General features: G+C 36.3%; 1 protein-coding gene across 1 annotated transcript in view; it reads right to left on the bottom strand.

Annotated features, from left to right (window-relative positions):
- The window catches only part of DOK6 (docking protein 6), a 240,545-nt gene that overhangs the window by 143,434 nt on the left and 74,995 nt on the right, over nucleotides 1–22,116 (bottom strand). Inside the window, exon 2 of the mRNA XM_061364653.1 lies at nucleotides 6,591–6,698. Within this exon, the coding sequence (XP_061220637.1) occupies nucleotides 6,591–6,698 (108 nt within the window). The remainder of the gene's footprint in view (nucleotides 1–6,590; nucleotides 6,699–22,116) is intronic.

The raw sequence follows: 22,116 nt of genomic DNA, 5'->3' as shown, positions 1-22,116 counted from the left end.
TATATTTCATACAGATGGTTTCACAAATACCAATTTCCTTTCACACCTTCCTCAATTCTGAGAGGTGTGGATTATATTGACAGGAAAGGACCAAAGAAATTTTATGATAAAAACAAATAAAAAAAAAAAGTTTAAACTTTTGATCTTAATTTGAGATATCCAGGATTCAGCTTCTCAACAACACTTGCATTAAGAAGGGCAGCTTAGTGCAAATCTCCATTGCAGAATCCAGCTGTTTTATAACTTAGCTTAATTGTTATTCTGATCTTCCGGCAAGGACCAGTGGGTACGTCCTTCAGAGACCTTATTTCCAGTCTCTCTTCTTGTACCTATCCAGCAGCTTCATCTGGGTACCTGGTACTGAAACCCTTGCTTCCAAACACAGGGTCTTCTTATCTCAGAACTTGTCATTCCAGGAAAACATCTGAGAGGTGCATACGTATCTCCCAGCTGCCCACAACAATAATGTAGTGTTATTAGAGAGCAATTTGCTTTGGTGTAAAAATCTGAACAAGCCCTCTTGCTTTTTCTTAACGTGAATCTGTGCTGCTGCACTGATTCTCTTTACAACAAATATAACTGAGCTGAAGAGACAAACCATACCCATACTTTTTGCTTCCTGGTCCACCTCCTTTTCATTGTCAGATTCTTATTTCTGCACCAGTCTCATAGTTTTTGTGCAAATTCATTTAAAATAGATTTATTTACCTTTAGTAATATACACTTTACTATTTTCCCATTCCATTCTTCCCTTTAGCATTTCTCGTATCAATTCTTTCGACAGCCAGCTTTGAACTGCCTGAAGCTCTTGGTGTTTCTCTCAGATATCTAATTGATAAGGTGCTCTTATAGGTTGCCAGAGGATTTATTCCTTTACTTTTCTTCCACATTCTAACATTTGGTCTACTTTTTCTCTAAGCTTTAATTCAGCAATTTTTCTTTCCATGTCAAGAGTATATACATACAGAGAATGGCTCCATGATCTCATCTCAAACACCTGACCACAAACTAGTCTTCAGAAATGACAAGCAGCTATTAGAGTGAATGTCATGCTTTAGCCTTGAAAGAACTTGAGGGAACATATTCATTACTCAAGAGAGAAAATTATCTGAATGTTCATCATATATGAAGCTTTACAAATGACATGAGACATTTTAAACGCCAAACTCAGAAGTGCTTCTAACAAATATGCACAAAACATGAGAGTGCAAAGGTTTTAAACTTTGCCAAAAGGTGGACAGATTTTCATGGCAAAACCAGAATATATATAACTTGACATACAGACCATTGTGTTCTCTACTATAAAGCAGTAACACCAGAAAATTTCAAAGAAATAGCTCTCTTCAGACTGTTTTAAGAAACATTAGGAAGATTAAGTATATTTTTTTTTTTATCACTAGAAATAACTGAAATATGCTCAAGAGAGGGCAAGAGCAGTTTGACAAAATACGTGCAACACAGGGGTATATCAAAAGCTTATAGAAACTTCAGTGACACATACGTCATAGTTTATAGAAAGGCCTAGGTTGGAAGGGACCCCTGGAGATCATCTGTTCCAACCTTGAAAGCAGAGCCTTTGATTAGGTTACACAGGGCCCTGCCAAGACAGATCTTCAGGTCTTCAAGATTTCCTCAAGCTAGAAAATACTGACCTCTCTGATCAGCCTGCTCTAATGTGTAGTTCTTTCCATTGCACTTTTTTTTTTCCTTCTTATATCCAGCTAATTTCTTCTGAAGTAACCTCTGCCCATTGTCTCTTGTCCTTCCCCTGAGCACATTTTAGAAGAGAGCACATCCATTTCTCACTTCAGTCACCGCCATCAAAACTGGAAAGCTGTAATTAGATACCCACAGGCCTTCTCTCTTCACTAGTGCAAACCCAGATCCTTCAGCCTTTCCTCATGTCAGCTTCTACAACCTCCAGTTTCCTCACTTGCCCTCTGCTGGACCATCTCCTTTTTTTTTTTTTTTTTATGGCTATCTTGAATAGAGCAGCTAGGGGACCAGAACTGGACATGATATTCCAGGTATGGCTTAAAATGCACTCAGTGGAGAGTATGCTGCCCATACACCTGTTGAGGCAGCCCAGGACATGGTTTGCCTTCATTGCTGCCAAGGCACAGGCTCAGATCACTGCCCAGTGGGATACTCGAGGCATTTTCAGAAGAGCTGCCCTCTAGTCATTGAGTCCTCAGACTCTTTTGCTACTTTGGTTATTAGGTCTCCAGTGCAGAACTTCATGTTTATCTTGGTAAAGGTCATGGAGCCTCCATCCCTGAAGATATTCAAAACTGGACATGGCTGTGATCAATGTGATCTGACTGGTGCTGCTTTGAGTAGGAGACTGAACTAGAGGGAAACCAGAAGTCCCCTTTCAACCTGAATTGTTCCATGGGTCAATGACATTTTGGAGTTTTAGATCATAATTTTTATTCCGCCCCCTCCGCTAAAATGTTTAAACAACCCTTCACTGTCCAAATATTTTTTTACAGTAAATTGTTCTATCTACCTCCTTGTTTTAACACTTCACATAACCTATTGACATACATTCTTTATATACCATGTGAACTGACACTTCTAATTACTATTAGAAGTGTCTTCAAGGTTTTGAAAGATTAGTAGAGTCCTACACAGGAAGAGATTCATAGTGTTATTTAAGCATTTTAGGTTTGAGCTTGCGGGAACTCAAAAGTTCTATCAGCATGCTCAACTTGTAGATTTCTTCACTACATTGTAAAGGAAAGAAGATGTTATTGCCTTAATACAATCTTTGTTGAAAGACATTTTGTTTTATTAGTTTGCATGCTGCCCTTTGATGTGCTCAGATTCTATTAACAACTTTATAATCAGCAGAGCCTCAGTTATTCCTGCAGTTTGCTTTTGGTGCATAGAATGCTTGCTTTGAATGATTACATTGTTCAAATAGTTTTATATTTTAAGAGGAATCTGATAATTACTGCAAATCTTACTGTTTGGTGTGCAGAACTGAGTAGTTTTACTAACAGTTATTCATTTAAATAGAGTTCATTTTAATCCCATCAGCCGAGAAATAGCTGCCCATGAAAGCAATGTACTTTGTAGCCTTCCCATACCAATCAGATGATTTTTCTAGAAGACAAGATATTACACAAAAGTGCTGCAAACAAATATTTGAAGGGAACTGCATTACAAAATGGGCAAAAAAAAGGGGATATAGTTTCAGGAAAATTTAGTTATTTCTGCTTCGTAAGGCTCAGCAAAATAAGGGTGAAAACCAGACACAAGGTACACCTCTTTCAAAGAGCTAAGACTTAGAGAAAATGATTGTTAAATACTCGATTCTTTGCAGGTAAAAATTGACAAAATATTATTCAAAACTAACAGGCACACATGCCTACACATTCACTGGACTCCTAAGAAATTACTACATTGGCATCACTATTCTGAAACTTTTTGGAAAAAGTTCTAGGCAATAAAACTTTTAAAGAACAGGGATAAGTGAAGAAGAGGAAAAGGACAAAATAGTCTAACTCTGGAATTGTTCTCAAAGTAAAAAATCTGGTATTGGTGAATGTGAACAGATCTTCACAAGGTATTCATGTTCAGCTTTCGTCTAATATGAATTTTTGAGTGAGTTTAACCAGATGAGAAAATAAAGACTTCATGAGGAAATTTAGATCAACTAACAGTTCAAGCAGAATGGTCAACATACCAAAACCAGACAGATCTGAAAACCAGAAAGCATAAACATTATACAAAAAAATGAGGAAGTGAGGAAGGGGAATTCAAATAATATTCAAATTTGGATGCAAATCAAGTGTTATATCTTACCACAAAAGCACAAGAACTCAAGCCTAACAATCATAGTTGGTTATCCAACTTCCTTTTGAGAAAGTCTTTGCATCTGAGAAGCCATGCAACAATCATGAATAATAGTAGTAGCATTCTAGATTAGAGGTCCATAAGGATACTTGCATAATGTCGTATTTGTAGTGACCAGGAACAACATAAGAGGCTGAAATGCTCCACAACAAGCAAGAGTCTTGGACTAAACTACAATAAACAGTAGGCTAGTTCACATTTCTTAAGCAATAAGAACCTTTATTTAGGCAACCTGGTGGTGGCCTAAAAAAAACAGCCAACCAACCCAAAAGTAACTGGGTAAGCTGAAACAGTCAGAAAGAAGTTCTTATAGGATTATGATAATGCTACCATATGTAAATATATTTGGTTTTCATTATGGACTTGTAATTACATTTAAGAATAGCATGGGCTATCACATAGATGACTGGTGAAATCTGGTGTTTCTCAAAGTTATCAGGAATTCACTTACCTTGAAATTTTTTTTAAGTAAATAACCACCTCATGGTTTAAGGCCATTTCAATTAGAGACTAGTAACTGTGCTGTAGAAGAATCTTGTTCCTGCATACTGAGTTTTTAAGCAGAAGAAGAACCTGTCCCCTCCCATCTCTTACACAACAGGACTGCTAATGCTTCATAGAAACTCTGGGTGCATGCTTCTCTGTGCATGTGCGCAGGAGACCTTATTGCTTAGATCCAGTCAAGAAACTGCTGCAGCTGGTATAAGAACTTGTCATAAATCACTGGGATTGAATTACATAAATCACCATTTTCTGAAACCAGTACTTAGCATTCCACAAGTTTCTTCAGGACAATCAAGCAGTGAAAGAAAAGGTGCAATGTGGTTCCCCTTGTGTGGGCCTGGCCACAAATCTGATTTAGCAGATCACAGCTAGTAGGCTACTGCTAATCTCTTTCTTGATTATTATTTATTTTTGTGGACACATATTATATAACATGTGCTTTAGACCATCTGTTCCATAGATATTTTTGGCTATCAGAAGTTATTGCTAAAACATTGTGCAATTTATTTTATTTTGCTTTTACAGGTTTATATAAAGCACATCAGAATCGAACATAATAACACGGAAAAAACCCAAACAAAACCCAACAAAAAAATCTAAAATCTAAAAATCTTATCCTACTTTGATCTTGCTAACTTGAAATTCAAAATCTTAGAAATAGCTGTTGTTGACATAATCTTGAAGTGACAATCTTTCATACAGTAAGTCTTGAACTCGATGCCAGACCACCTATTTATTTGAAGGGTAAGCACACCAGCATTGACAAATTCAAGCTGCTCTTGCTCCAAGACAGCTATATCTTGTCAGGGACAGACCTAATTCACACCACTTTCACATTGTGTGAAGGTTATTTACCTTATTAGTGAAAGAGAAGCATGCATTAATAGGACTGGAGATTTTACAAGTAATGGAAGAATTCACTTCTCTTGGTTCCCATTTTGGAGTTTATGGACTACTATTATTAATTCAGCTATGTAATCCTCTAAATTCCCTTTAGGCTCTTGAGTGAATATGTTCTCCATACTTTGCAAGTGATCATTCTGTGTAGCTGGGGTTAAAGTATCTATGATCAAGTTTATGATACAGAAAAATCTCAGCAGAATCCTCCCATGCATACCTACACCAGAGCACGCCAGTTTCCTCTTCAGTAAACTCCAATGCAAATGTGCTAATTTCTACTTTCTTTCTTGCACATTTCCCTTATACTCTGGGGTCTTTGGCAGGTGTATGCCTTTGTCTCTTTGTCTTTTATCGACTGCAACAGAAGATGCCTGTTGGCTACGTCTAGCCAACCAGGCTGAGGGGGAGATGAGCTTTGGTTAGGTTGTTTTTCTTAGAAAACATTCACAGGCTAATTGCATGCTCATTATTATATACCCATTTTTCATTTAAACATATAAAGAGGCTACTAGATCATAAAAGCTCTAGTTTTTTGACAAAAAGCATTAGACCTGCCTTCAAGAGATCTAGACTTACATCCACACTCTTCCAGTGCTTGCAGTATGACCTTGGTTAAGTCAACTTTGTATTTAGACTTGCCAGTTTTAATGTAACATCTAATGCTGGTAAGACATAAAGCTAAAGGTGACTAGATAGAAGACAATAATACAAGCACAGAGCCCTGCCCTATTTTAAGATTAGCTAACTTGCAATCTACCGACTGACTTGGGGAGCTGATAACAGTAACTTATAAGACAGAAAAACCTGTGCTCAAATATCTTGTTTTCCATCACATAAGTGACAGCGACAGAGAAAGCAGGGAGAATCTCATTCAGAATCCTGATTTTTTTAGCCTTAAAAATCCTTGCTGTTAACAGAGCTTGAAAATCTTTGAGAGTTCTGGGAAAAATTTTACATATTCAACCAGTGTTGCCATTACAACAGAGGCATTTGGCATTTTCAGGTAATAACTAATAGTTAAACATTTGATTAAGCAGCCATTTTTTTCACATTTCCAAAATACTAATATTTAAAGGAAAAAAACCCATCAGTCTGCCACTTCACACACTCTGGGAGGTTTGTGCTCATCTGGAAAAAAACAGCATGATATCTCACCTGTATCACTGAGATTTACAGATGCTTAAGTGTGCCTTTAGTGTCGCAATTTTTTTTTTCAACCTGATCCTTACTATATTCTTTGCAAACTAGCCATATCAAGAACACGCTCTTCCCAGGAACAGCAATAAAGAGGCGAGAATTCAGTTCATGAGAAAGGCATGACTTACTTTGTGAAAGTTCCTGAAATATGCCGCTTTCTCATCTGGAAATTTTTCTAGTCTCCTGGGTCCTTTACTGGAAGCCTTCTTGAAAACCAACCAACAACGCCTGAAAATCTGCAAATGAAACCCGTGGATTATATTAGCTTTTCTTTAAAGGTGGACAGCACCCCACATGCATTCAGTTACATAGTTGACCTGGAAGGAAATTTTAAAATTACAGTATTTTATTTTAGGAGTCTTTAAAACTTTGAGAACATCAATTATTTCTACACAAGTAATCAAAATTCATCAATTTATACATATTGATTGTCAGTCCTTTGTAGACTTTCCTCCTTTGATTTCTTTCATGCATGCCAAATTTAACAATTCCTGAATTCAAGTAAATCTACGAACTTTGGATACATAAAGAATTATAAGGCTGTTGTTAGAGAAGTTTCAGAAATCATTCCATACATTTCTAGCTTTCGTGTTTATAATCTATTTTTGTGAGAGTATCGATACCACTGGGATACTTTGCTTTTCACAGAATACAGTAACCAGCAGGCAGTCAGTATAAACCTGTATGCACAGAAAAGAAAATACAACGCTGAAATAAACACTAATGTGACCATTTCTGGACAACAACATCTAGTTTTCTCACTTCATTAAATGATAAACTTTCTAAGGAAAAACTACAAAGATTATTAACGTTTGGGAGCAAGTTGTGAAAAATAAAATCCTTCAAAAAGCACAAACCAAAACAATATTATCCTCTAATTTTTATGAGAAACACACTAGATTCTGTTTAAAATGTACTTTTCAGCAACAAGGGCACTTTATCAGACTATTTACCAAGCATTCTGATAGTATTGCCATTACAGAAGTATAAATCAGGACTGAATTATCAAATAAGAATACATTTGCAGTTTAAAGGGAAGCTGATTAAGGATAATCCTCTGGACTACGTTATGCAAGTAAGGGATACAATATTAACCTAGTTTTATAATCTATGAAAACAGCTTCCTTCATTATCCTTTTCAGTACTTGCACAGTTTATAAACAATAACACATGGATTTTTATGTAGTTATTTCAAGGGCACATATACTGTCATTATAAAAAATAAGCTTAATTAACTACATTCTGATAGAATAATGCTGACTACTACTCTGTTGCCATTATCTCAAATGAGTGTTACCACACAAAGTAAGTGTTTTCTTTTAAAAACCCCACCACTGAACTACCGTATCAATATGTTTAATTATGAAGACTTTTGGAAGAAAAGATAGCATTTAATGAAATTCCCTGCAAGTATACTTAGAAAGCATACAAGTTTTAGGCTTTTTCTACTAAGGTTGTAAAGTGGCAACTGTACAACTATACTTCCTATCTCAGAAATTACTTCATCTGACCTGGGGGAGAGCAAAGACAATATCATATTTTTTGGAAAAAAAAAAAAAAGACATTACACTGTGGGACATCATAAACCATCTTTATTAGATAGTACTTTCTTTAAACAATATCTTGGCAGTGTTGCAACTTACTTTATCAAAGCAACAGCACTGCTCCCACAGTTATCTTCTGATTAACCCATATTAACGTTTCATAACATTATGGTGTGAAAAGCTTTACCCATCGGTAGAGGATATCCACATCACTTTGACCTTACTAAAAGCAATAGCCCCAAATGTTCAAATGGGACGTATTTATTCATTTAATAAAAGTATCACTTTTAATAATATTCATGGCTCTTCTGGGATCTGGGTTGTTTTGGCTTTTGCTTGTTTTTTTTTTTTTCTAATCCATCTGTATTTTCAGTTCATCTCTCTTCCTCTGTGGAAAGTCTTTTCCTAAGAATTTTTTTTTTTTATGAGGGTAAACCCATTGTCTTAATCTCAAATCTTTTATTGATTTCCTTATTTTCATTATCCTCCCTTAATGGTCCTCAAAGACTTCCCTTTATAAAAACCAGATCAAGCTACAGGCTCCATCATCAGTGGCGGTGGGTTTCAGTAGCCACAGAATCCACATTTTACAGGTGATCTGAATTTTTGACAACTGGTGATCAAGTTACAGAAGTTTTGTCTTAGTTGGCCAAGAAGCTTTTTGAAGAGTAAAAGGTCATCTAATGCATGCACCAAAGCAATCCCTTCAGTGACAAATAAGCAGGCCCTCCTGAATTCTAACTTCAGTCTTTTTCTATTGGATATCAATCTAGGACAGCATGGAAGCAAGTTTGAAGCTTTGCAGCTAAAGTAACAAAATTCAAGAGGGAGGTCTTGACCCTTTTACTAGTGGGCAACATGCTTGTGATCTTTACGGATCACCTTTGTTGTTAGGCCTTTTCCCAGATTTCAGCACTGGTATGAATTCAAAGGCTTCAGTGCATAGACTGGGGGACTGAAGCGGCCTACCTTTTAAAGGCGAACACTGAATAGCAAGAAGAACCGTAAAGTTTTACCTTTAGACTGTTACTCCTTCAATTTAATGACATGTTTTTTTTCCCAGACCTTTAGGGAGAAGAGAGATCTGAAGAATGGAATGGATTGAAGAGGATTCCTGATGTAGTGTGTACATAAACAAAGGTACACACTTGCATTTGAATTTTTCCTTTTTTTAACCTACTTTAAGAGCTGGTATAAAAGTATACAGTTCCACTTCATTTCAGCAGCATTTTCCTTTATTACACCAACAGACAGTTTGTGTCTCAGTGTTTGAAAAAGCATTAGCATATGAATTTACCTATAAATATAGATAAATAGGTGCAGATGTGAGCACACAGCAAACAAACATTTGCGTTTCATAAGGCACTTCATTGTTATACAGAAGCTTACTCAATTATTCACGAACTGTGAGATATCTTTTATCCCTGGCCTACTTTAGGATGCCACTGGCTGTAATCAAAACTTCTGAAAGAATTCTAAAGTCCTCAGATAATTGGGGTAGTCACTGTGAAAGAAAGCCACATCAGGCCTTTAATAACAGAGAGAATAAGAACCACTCAAAGTGTTGTCTCCATAATATTTAGTATTTCCTGTGAGATTTATGTGCTCATTTAGAGAAGAGATTCAGAGCAGCCCTGCAGAGAAGGACTTGGGGGTGTTGGTCGATGAGAAAATGAACATGAGCCAGCAGTGTGCACTTGCAACCCAGAAAGCCAACTGTATCCTGGGCTGCATCAAGAGAATGACCAGCAGGTTGAAGGAGGTGATCCTGCCCCTTTATTCTGCTCTTGTGAGACCTCACTTGGAGTATTGTGTGCAGTTCTGGTGTCCTCAACATAAAAAGGACATGGAACTGTTGGAACAAGTCCAGACGAGGGCCACGAGGATGATCAGGGGACTGGAGCACCTCCCGTATGAAGACAGGCTGAGAAAGTTGGGGCTGTTGAGCCTGGAGAAGAGAAGGCTGCGTGGAGACCTCATAGCAGCCTTCCAGTATCTGAAGGGGGCTATAAGGACGCTGGGGAGGGGCTCTTCATCAGGAACTGTAGTGATAGGACAAGGGGTAATGGGTTCAAACTTAAACAGGGGAAGTTTAGATTGGATATAAGGAAGAAGTTCTTTACTGTTAGGGTGGTGAGGCACTGGAATGGGCTGCCCAGGGAATCTGTGAATGCTCCCTCGCTGGCAGTGATCAAGGCCAGGCTGGACAGAGCCTTGGGTGACATGCTTTAGTGTGAGTTGTCCCTGTCTTGGACAGGGACAGCGGGTTGGAACTTGATGATCTTAAGGTCCTTTCCAACCATAGCTATTCTATGATTCTATGATTTAATCAGTTTATCAGCAATCTTGAATGAGCACTCACTGCTCAATGAATATGATTTAAAAATTTTGTATTAAGGGCAATGCCATTGCTTTTTTCTTGAGTAATTCAGAAAGATAGTATTATGTACATGCTATGCTTAGGTTACTTACCTTTTATTAAAGTATCAATTAGAATGACAAAATTTGTTCAGTATAAACCTGAGAAGGATTCTATTGAAATTACCTGCTGAGTCCATGGCATAGCAGAACCTCTTTAAAGAACACCCGTCCTCTCTGTTTTACAAAATCCCACTACCTGTGCAGCTATATATCTGTAAGTGATGGCAGTAACTCTGCACACTTATGGTCTGGTGATGACTGATTCAGCAGCCCCTTGCAATATTGTACAAGAATGATTTCCACTACGATGTGCAAGCTTGCAGGGGACCATAGTCTCTGTTTCTAAGGCTGGACTCTGAGCAGCCTCATCTCATTAGCGACAGAAAATGATTCCAGATCTGGAATGATATAACCTTGTCACCCCCCAAATGATTTCTGGAATCTTTCAACTCAGAAATTGAACTTCCAGTGCTGCACCATTTCTAATATCTTTAGAGATCCCTTTTTTATATTTTAATTGAAACACTGCAATAGATCAATTAATAATGAAAATCTCTGCATAATCTTCTTTTCTTACTTTTCCTTCTACTTAATTCACCTCTCAGCTCTCCTTTTCAGCATGCTCAGATTTTTTAACATTCTTGACTAAATACAGGCAAAAGTTTGGCTTCTGAATGGGTCATTATGCCCATGGCAGGGGGGTTGGAACTAGATGATCTTAAGGTCCTTTCCAACCCTAACTATTCTGTGATTCTATGATGATTCTGCATCCTTATATCATACAGTTCTGTTATATTGTTGCCATGGTTATTAATAATAAATCCATTAAAAGACATATTACAGGAAATCCATTGGTTAAATTAGGTTTTTAGAAAGAACATTTTCCTTTTACTAAAATAATTTAAAATAATTAGTTTACAGTGGGAATCTTATGTATGACTTTTAATTTTCCAGAGATTTGTAAAGACTTTTCCTAGTCATTTACAATAGATGCTTTTGAGAGTAACATTTCTATTTATCCATTGCTATAGCGAATAAAGCTTTGCCAGTCATCACTAATATCTAGAGAGGGGATTTTGCTTGACAAGTCTCTACACATTATTCCAGAAATTCCACCTCACGCTCAAAAAAAACCCCAAAACAAACCAGAAACAACTCCCCCCCATTTTTTTAATTTTGTTTTAATAATGCAAAAAAAAGGAAGTTACAACACTATAAGCTTTGTTTTTCAAGCCACTTAATATGCTGAAATTTCCCTGTCCCTATCAAATAAAAACAGTGTAAATGGCTATCTCTTTCTTGGGTATATTGGAAAATCATTTGATTTTCTGCCAGAAGCTGTAGAAACATTTGTCTCTTGAGAGAAGCAGTAGTGAGTCAGCTTCTAGTCACTAGCAGAAATCCACCACTGCCCAGGATGGGCACCACAGCATCACTCATGCATTTGTTGTTTTTTTTTTTGCTAGAGTAATCCATCAAATGGTTTTCCCAGAAGATATTTACATAATAACATTCAGTCCTGCATTTACATCTTATTAACTGTAAGGAAAGCTAGTTTTTGTCTCCTCCATGTCTTTCCATGCAGAGTGCTCTCCTGTTAAGACAATATTTTCAGTGTATGCATTAAAACCACAAAAAAATTAATTTGCTCAAATTTACTTCGCTAGTTACCTCCATTAAAAATGGATATTGTTTTTTACAAGGTATATGAGAGAAATGAAGCATACTGTGAGCTAAAAAAAATAATAAAATCTTGATTCACTAATTCAAAAACGTAGCATTCACAATAAGAAGAAAAATAAAAACAGTAGTCAAAGTAGCTATATTTAACCATTGTTTTGACACCCACCACTTTCTGATTTTTCTGTGCATATTTTGGCAAAGGGAGAAAAGATGAGGGGTGACACCTTACCACTTTAGTGTCAAGCATTCAAGTAAAATTTCAGAGATTTTAAAAGTGGCTATTATCTGTAAAAAAGACTAAGAGGAAAAATGGAACAACAAAATAATTCGCACTTCAGGTAAAGAGGATGTTACAGGATATGAGTTATTGCTGGGCAAAGTTACTACAAACCAAAAAAAAAAACAAACCCAAACACCTCATCCATGCAATCCACCTGCCTGAGTTACCAGCACTTTGCATTAAAAAGATGGAAACAAGTACTGCTGCAAGAAGGCATACCTCTCCTCCTGCACTTAGGTTTCTGAGCGTCTTTGAAATTAAGGTGCTCTACAAACAGTGTTTTCCCTGTCTAGAACAGCACTGATTTCAATGTCCCATTCTTTTAAAAAACAGTTTCCACTGCACTAAGTGCATTTTGGGTGGCAAGTTTGGATCCATACGAAGAAGCAAAAGAGATGGAACACTACCACACAGCACTGAGCTCCTGAATTAGTGCAGTGGGTGCAGAGTAGCAGGGAATGGAATTCAGTTTCTGCTCCTTTACCATACCATGTATCTCCCAGGACGAGAGCAGAGATCCTCCATAGTCATCTGACACCCACCCCCAAATAGGAGGAACAGCAAAAATAACCTGTAGCCCTGCTCAGAAGCATGAGATTGCTTCTTTCTGTCAGAAGCTATGGGATGCAGGGCCAAGACTTTACCACAAGATACAATAAACCTTGGGAGGTTTTCCTTTTTTTTCATTGATTCTAACTCTCCACCCGCTCTTGGCTATTTCAACATATTTTCTCACCAAATGTTACTAAAACATCTACCACAAAGCAATTGCAATAAAAGCAAAGCAATATATCCCCAAAAGATCACTAGTAATGCCTTTAATAAAAAATGCTGTCAGAAGGCATGTTACGAAGGCTATCCAACCCAGAAACATTCCTCATATATGATAACCTTGCCTATACCCTTGAGTTTTATTTTTATCATCCTAATTAGCAAGCAAGGTCAAACCTCCAGTTTATAAACCTTGTAGTGTGACCTTCTGCAACATTATAAAAGACAAACAGGCCTAAATTTTTTTATAGCATTTTTTATTCTTATTATTTTCCAGATTGCCAATCTGCTGCCATTTAAAGTTAGGAATAAAAGAAATATAGAAACATCTGCTGCAAACTGTTTAATCTCAGATTAGATCATTCCTTGTGGGCTTGATTGCAGTCAGTAAGAATTAGGTTGGTTAGAGAGAGATGATTAGGGACAATTCACCCAGTTATAGCATACATATGTCATCTTTCTGCTGCCATAACATACCATTATAAATTCATATAGATGTTTATAAAACACTGTAATTTATAGTGTTATAGTCACAAGCTATACATGTAATCCATACAAAGATGTATTTTATTATTAGAGATTTCTGTATAATCAAAGCACACCATAGTAATTTTCCAACTATTTGTATACTAACTAAACTACTATGTGCATAAACACTTCAGCTACAGAGTCTGAAGTCTTCTCTTTTTTTCTGTGTTTAAAAGGAGCAGGGAATACATCTCTGAAAAAATTTGCACATTGTATTCCTGTGAAAAAGTTATACAATTTCATCAACCCTTAAGCAGCCTCTGTTAAAAACTCGCCACCATTATTTTGCTCTGAACTGCCAGGAGGGCAATTCAAGGACAGAAGGACAGCCTACACAAATAATGCGCTCAGTCTTCATACCAGTCTGCAGATCAGCAGAATTTATCACTTATATTTGAACTGATCTTACTGTTATTTAAAAAAATCAGGTCCAGCAGCCATTTTTTTAGCTTTCTGCATTTCAGACACAGTTTTTGTGAGACTAACTTCAGTGATTCTTTTGGAGGAAAACTAATACTGCTTGCTTCATGTCTGGCCTCAGAGTAGGTGTAAAAGAAAAACCCTCAAACCAAACCTCAATAAAAACTTGGTTGTAACTCTTTTAGTTGGCATCCAGCAGGAAAATCTCAAAACTTGCAACATTTTTAAAGAAATTATTATGCCCAAGAAATCTCAAGCATTTTACTGAGCTAAAACAGGATGTGTAGCACCTAATTATGAACAAGTACATAGCCAGGATTTGTACCTAAGTTCGTATCTTCTCCCACAGGTACTTTTCTAAATGTAATCAGAAAAGAGTACCAACAGAGAAAGTTATGGTTTCATTATACTTTAATATGAATTTTGAGTAACCTCTCAAACTCAACTGGAGAAACTAACTTACTTAACTCATCTGACTTTTCTTGGTGGAAATACCAGTTTACCCTCCCCTCCCCCCCACCCCAGCTGGACTTTTTTTACAATGTTTTACTCTAATTAGTTACAAATAGACACACCACAGATGAATATGACAAACCACAAACAATGGTCTGATATTATGAAATGGAAAGCAATATTTATAGAGGAAAAGATATAACTACTTTCATTAGCTTTTAATCATATAGCTATGTATTGAAACAACGGAAATACCACTGCAGTAAACCTTCTTATTTTTTTTTACTTTTCCATAGATGAGCGTTTTAAGATGAAATGCAGTATCTTTTACATATATTTAGTAGGCTGTCATGACTTTGTTATTGAGAAAGTTAAAGGCATTTAGCACACCTACAAGGGAACTTAATGCTGAGAAACAGAACAGTTTGAGTTATTAAGATAGTCTTCTTATTTACGTCTTTATAAAAGTAAATTTAGACCTTTGCATGCAATATGCAATAACACACATTGAAAGATTGTATCTATCTGCTCAGATCCTGTTTTATTTTAGGAAGGTGGGTATTTGTGAAATTAAGTGTTATACAATCAAAACCGTGCAACAGAATACCTTAAAATGAAGCAGAGCCTCTGAACAGGGTAGCAATCGCAAACATTTGTCTCATGCTACTGAGGGGCAAAATATTAAATAATTTTTACAGCCCACATTTAGAGGGTTACAAGCTCAAATTCAGCTTCAGTATCCAAAATTACCCCTTAGCTTTATATCAGTTAGTATTCTATTACACCTATCCCTACTTTTCTCTATGTTATCACACAGAGCCCATCTTAGCAGAGGTATCGCAGGTATTAGTCCTCAAGATGCTCTTGTTTTAACTGATAAGTGGGAAGTGTGATCTGTGTAGGATTTAATATAGCTGAGCACAGCACCAAGTCTAAAGCTCTTTCCACAAAGAACAAAAAATGGGAGCTGAATATAAGTGCCACTGTATATTTATGTAGGTGTATAATTCCTAACAGCAGTTGATCCTCAAAGCAGAATAAGTTAAGAGTCTTTTATTCTTGCACACATTTTGTCATTTCAGCATATATGTAGAAAAATCGTGCAAATTCAGCCACACTGATACATATGCTAACTGCAATCTATAGATGCCGTTATTAAATGCCCAGTCACAGTCCCAGGCATGCATGCAATGTGTTTAAATACAGTAGGACTAAACAGTATAAAAATGACACCATGGAAAAACAGCCCTTCAAACATACTCTGATACATGGTACTACAGAACAGAGTACAGACTCTAAAAATGGTATTTATCCATGATATATCATTCAGTAAACCTCTGAAGTGTAAGGTTGTATGAATCAATCACTTTGGTTTCCTACAAATTAAATGTATCCTTCTTTATGAAGTTACATATCCTGCTTTGACTCTCTCTTAAGTATTATAACATGTCTGCTAGATTTTACGGAGAAATTAATCTTATATAGAAAAGAAGATGTTCTGCAGTAGGATTCAATCAGGACCCTACAAAGAGTAATGATAAAGAGGATTCCTAATATCAGTGCTGTTTCTTTAACATCTGATCAACTGCATTACTATAACCTTTAGGTTAAATCTCCTCCTGCCAAAAGATCATAGTTTAACAGATGCTAGTACGCCCCAAAGACCTTCATTACATCTTACTTTTAATCTAATTGAAGGGGAGGAATATGAATTAACAGTTCATGGTAAGTGGAAATAGTTAAAAACTTAGAGTTAGCGAGACTCCTCTGCAGCAGGAATAAAACGGATAATAAAATTGAGTACTGCAGTGAAATTTTCAGCAGTATTCATACACAGAACTACCTGGAATTTTTAAGTAATAAATAAATGAATAAAAAAGTCCTTTGCTTAGGTCTTCAGAGTTCAAGAGGAACATAAAGATATATGTTTCAAATACTTCATTTATGTGTATTAGTGATTTATTTTCTGCCTCTCTTGTGCTACTTATTTTACAATATTCCCTGAAAATCTTAGCTTAAAGATGTTACCAGTCTTGCTACTACAATGCACCAACATTGCACTGAATCAACACATAATCCAAAGCAAGAAAAGGATGAGAAAACAAACATTTTTACACACAACTAAGAGGATTTGGAAGAAAAAGCTATAGCCCTTAGCTCTTGTAACTACCAACACTAGTTCTGTTCAGCTTTTGTTGTGAAAGCAAATTTTTAACAGATAAAAACAGCTTTTACTCAAAGAAAACTAGCATGAAAGAGTTTCCCTAAGAGCTCATATGCAGCTGGTGTGTTACAGTTCTAGCCAGGCTGTTCTGTGGGGAAATGTGCTACTACACAGGATTAGAAATTATGTTGTTAAAACCCCAGGGAAATAATGCAGAGGGAAAGCAGATGATTTCCAAACCTGGCCTTCATAAGTCCAAAAAACACTCTGAATTCCCTGCTCTGTACCTGTGATAGGTCTCAAAAAAGTCTGCTCTAGAACCGGTTTAGAGATTCCCCAAAAGTGTATCCAGGTATATCCACAGAAGACATGCCAGTGTTTTAAGTATGCGTTAGCTCAGACCAAACCAGCAACACTCAAGGCATCACTAAGCAAACACAAAGTCCTTTGTTAAGCGAAAAATGGTCATTCCACCAAGCTGTTAATTTGGGGGGGGGGGGGGGGGTGTCAAAAAAAAACCCAATCCAACAAAACAACAGCATCCCACCCCCATCACTTCCACTGATTATCACCAGCTTTCCAGAGCTTGTAAGAGGTAAGACTTTCCTTTTACAACCTTTTCCCATGGGCAGAAGAAAATTATTAGTCTGCCCAACTGATGCTATTTATTTTGGTATTCTCATCAGCTGCATATAAATAGAAAACATCTTGATTTTCTACACTCTGGGGACTACCTAAAGGCAGGAGTGGGTAGAAGAAGAGAAAAAAAAAAAAAAAAGAAATAACATTGTAGCATTTCTGTTCAAATAAGTCTGTGATCCCCTATACAGTATACAAACACCTACCATACTGGTTCAATATTAGCTACACAAGTCCTTTTTCTCACTTGCAGTATTAAAAGTGCAGATAGGTCAATGGCAGAAAATTGTGTTGCTCACTTCCCATGACTGCTGAGATGATCTCAGCTACAAGATCTTATGTTGCAATATGCAGTCTCATATAAAAGGGAAAGAGGAAAAGAGGGTGAAAAATTGTTGTGCTCTTTAGTGTTAACTCTACCAGAATCAAAATTTGGCTTTGCAGTATTTTCTAATTAATCCTCACACTTTACTTGTGAAGTTTGAGTGAAAGTTTAAGACTTAAAATGAAGGAGAGTTGTTACAGATACAGCTTTATCATATAGTGAGAGCAATGAGTAAACTCTCAAAACCACAGCAAGTCTGCTTTGTTAAGCAGTCAGATTAAGCAGTCTTTCCATGAAAAAGTCAGTAGAAAACTATATTTAGAAAATAAAATACGTAGATTTCATGGGAAAAAAAAACCAACCCCAACAAAACCAACAAACAACCCAGTAGTTTTAATAGAATGATTACTTATTAATAGTTACTCTGAATAAGAACATACTATGAATCATGAACTAAAAAAATATTGCTGAATACTGTATGATAAAAGAGACTGTCAGAGAACAGACTAATAATTTTATTATATTTTTTTTATTAGGATAGTAAATAAATAAGCAAAGCATTATGACCAGTTCTTGGCCTCTTCAGGATAAGATTTATGTATATGGTGCCAACTGACTGGCTCACCATAGATACTGTCTTACACATCGAGTCCACAGAAGGTGCAGACTCTTGAATTTTGCAACAAAGTTGTGGAAAATTTCCGATTTTCGATACCTTAGAATTCAAGTTTCTGATTTGGGCGTTTGGTGGGGAGGAGAGACAAGGAAGGAAAAGAGAGTTCAGTTAGAATTACATAAATTAAAGCTCATAACCCCAGGCACCCTCACTGAATAATTCAGAGTTTAAGAGGTTTTTTTGTATTTATATAAACTATATATTAGAGAATACATACTGACAGCAGTAGCTAACCTTCCATTCCTGGATGCTAATCAATGTATTTACTGGTCATTCACCATTAGATATATTGATATATTTATATTATGAATAGGATTCTAAATTCACAGTTACATTGCCAGGATCTCAGAACTTAAACCAAGCAACTCTTTTTATGTGGCTGTTAAGTATACAGGCAGGTCTAAGTCCGGCATTGCAGAGCAGCAATAGCTACATGTACTCCCTTTTTGTTTTGAAGTCTGCCCTTAAAATGACCCTGCTTCCATATCAACTGAAATGGAGTTAGGTAAGAGTTGGGCATAGATGAATGAGAGGAAATGTGCAAGTCACTGAGCCCTGACTCCTTCAGTTGCAGAATGCCATGCAATAGGTGCTTGCTATTTTTTTTATTTCCTTCCCTACTTGTCACACTATTTATAACCAAGGAGACATTTGAAGTCTGACAGTTTTTTCTCATTGTCCTCATGGTACTGGTTTACCATGTCCTTAGGAGTAGCAGGGAGTAAAACTATCAGACATTTCACATTCATAATTCTTTTTTCATAGGTGCTCATTGGGTAATACACAACCATGGTGCCTTGAAGAGCTAGATTTTATTGTGATTTAATTTATGAGCCTTGTCCCAGTGGAAATTTTAATTCTTGTAGCTAACAGCTACGTGAACAGATTTTTGCCTTTGATTCCAAATCATTCCTCTATTGGCTTTTGTATTTTTAACATATATCATAATGAATCTATCAGCAGGAAGAGCTGTTCCAGTGCAGACATGGCAGATCAATGAAGCATTCACCTGTGAACTCACAGCATTAGGTCACAGCAAGGCAGCTACTGTGACACACTCAGCAGCTGTACCATCTTACCTTTTGATGGCAGAGCCTTTTGTTCTGTTTCTCTTTAGAAGGATCCAACTCTATTCTTTTCAGACAGCACATAATGTGTAATTTCTCCTTTGACTCCACTACCTTTCAAATTAACAAACCCCTGATTCTTATTGTTTTCCCTCAGGTTTGCTTAAGTCTGCTCTGCTGGACTTTAAGTATCTTTCAGTAATCACCTTAAATGACTTCAGTCTTGGTTTATGATGGATTTAAGCTCTAAAACTTATAATGGAAAATCAGCCATATTTACAGTGAAAGTTTTTTACTTTTTCACAGAAATCTACATTTCTCTACTGTTACTTCCATTACTACTGCTATTTTTATTGTCGCATATGGCAGGAATTTCTTTCAGCTATGAACAGTCTCCATTCTTTTATTATTAGCAGCACAGCAGTTGAAGAATATTATTAGCATTAGTAATTGTCTCGCAGGATATGTTCCTGTGCAAAGCCATGGAAGAGTTCGTTTATTTCTATCCTACATACACAGCTTAAGTCTCCTATTATTAAACATTAGCAAACTTCATTCTACAAAAACACTTAAATGTGAAGTGTATATGCAAAATATGTATATGCAAAAGATATTTTGCATAAGATTTTTTCCAAAGTCTGCAGAAAAATCTTTCAAATGCAGTTTTTAATGGTACAGGCATTGAAGACAGGGGTTTATGGGGGTTTAATCTTTTTTTTTAAACTTGGTTTTTTGTAGAAAGTAATAGTATATTTGTTCAATACTTGTTTTCCATGCCTGATTTGTATTAAACTCTTCCAGTCATCTTTTACAGAGGAAAGTCTTGATCAAAAGGGACTGAAAGTAATATTACTACTGATCATTGGCAGAAATGAGAAGAAAGCAACTTTGTTTCAGAAAATAGCCAAGTTTGGCTTCAAAATGTTGTCATTTAGATGTCTGGTCAAAATTACTGTAAACAGGCCTACATGGATATTTTCCCAGTTTCCCTTCACAATTTTCTTTCTTGCTCATTGCTAGTAAAAATTCACAACCAAACATAGTAAAAAATCAGGAAACTAATACTTTTACAAGATATACCAATGCAGATCAGTACTAGAGCTGATCTTTTGGACAAACTCTTTTTAGAAGCATGGTAGCATTAATCATTTTCTTCTCTCTCTTTTTTTTTTTTTTTTTTTTTAGCCTCTATCTTCCTAGCAAAAAATCATTAGAATTGTCTTGACAGAATTTGCACAAAGTAGTCCACATACATTCAGCTTGTGTTTTGGTCCTATTCAGCATCCAGAAATTGTGAGAAGGCTACAATTTTCTTTACCTTAGTCTTTGGTTCTAGAAGTCTTCAAACAACCTCCAACTGAAACTGAAGCACTATAAAGCTCTTGCACCCACACAATTTTACCTAGGGCTACTAACCAAAATTTCAGATCCTTTGGATCATCAGTTTTTGTTCAGGGCCTAGACAATATTTTGGTCTTAGTACTTATTTAAAATGGGATTATTTTAAAAGAGAAGTTAAAAGTTCTCTCTCCTTCCCCCATGTCTATAAATAGAAAATAACAGTTTAATTTATGAAAGACAATAAGGAGCCTTTGATGTTTTTTCAGGAAAAAAAAGGCAAACCATTAAAAAAAAAAAAAAGAAAAAATCCTCAGTGACCATAAGCTAATTCAGTAACACAATACAACACATGCTTAATTGCTTTAAGGTCACGCATGCTATGTCACTCTACATGCCACTGTTCCTTTTAACAACACTGCACCATTTCTCCAGAGATGCAAGCCACTCTTCTAAGTGGGTGTTTGTTCTAAAAATATATCCACAACTAAATGTCTGAATGTGTTTGTGTGGTGTGTGTATACCTTTACTCAGAAGCTTTACTGGGGTAAATGTACACCCTCAAAATGAAGACAGGTGGTGTCAAAATTTAACCAATTTATAGGCACCTCAAATGGAAAATTAATTAGCACTAAGGATTTCAAGTATCTGCTATTAAAACCATAAGCAGTTGCACACATTTCTGACTGAAGTTCTTCAGTTTTAGGGCAGCACTTTTTCCAGTGTTACCACTGGTGATTAATATTTCTTAGAACTATCATAGAGATGGTGTGTGTCTTGTCAGAGAGTGCTTACATTAAGAAATCTATTTTAGTATCCATCTCATTACTGCTGCAGAGGATTCCTGCAAACTGTGATCAGCAAGAGTTTGATATGATGGCTGAAATTATTTTAAAACCACATGCTAGTAGTCAGCAGTCCCACTCAGGGGTGTTGGAATAGCTAATCTCCATCCAGCTAACACATCCTAAGAATATGTGTATTAATGATGAAATGCAAGCTGAAATGCTCATATTTTGTGTTAGAGCCATGTTTAGCTATATTTTCCTCTGCAAATAATTCCTGAGGAAAAACAACTTGGAGAGCTCTTTCTCTGAAGATACAGCCTTTTTATTCATCTCAGTTTTGTCCATTATTCCCTTTAGAAATGGACTTAAATAAGGTGGAGTAAAATTGGTCCATAGAGCCTACAAGAGGTTTTGCCACTTGTAGACTCTAGAAGCAGGGTAGGGCTCCCAAGCAAACTAAAATGGTTGAAAGATATCAAAGCAGTCTTCTATCAAGGTCTACTTCTGAAACCAGAAAACTAACACAGTACTTGCTTTTCCCAAGCCAACCTTAGTCT

Source organism: Neopsephotus bourkii, unplaced genomic scaffold (genome assembly GCF_033783945.1).
Source record: "Neopsephotus bourkii isolate Nb327-2 ecotype Australia unplaced genomic scaffold, CSIRO-AGI_Nbou_v1 NB_1248, whole genome shotgun sequence".
Classification (NCBI taxonomy): domain Eukaryota; kingdom Metazoa; phylum Chordata; class Aves; order Psittaciformes; family Psittacidae; genus Neopsephotus; species Neopsephotus bourkii.
Note: the sequence above shows the minus strand (reverse complement) of the source record. Positions and strands in the feature narration are given on the sequence as shown.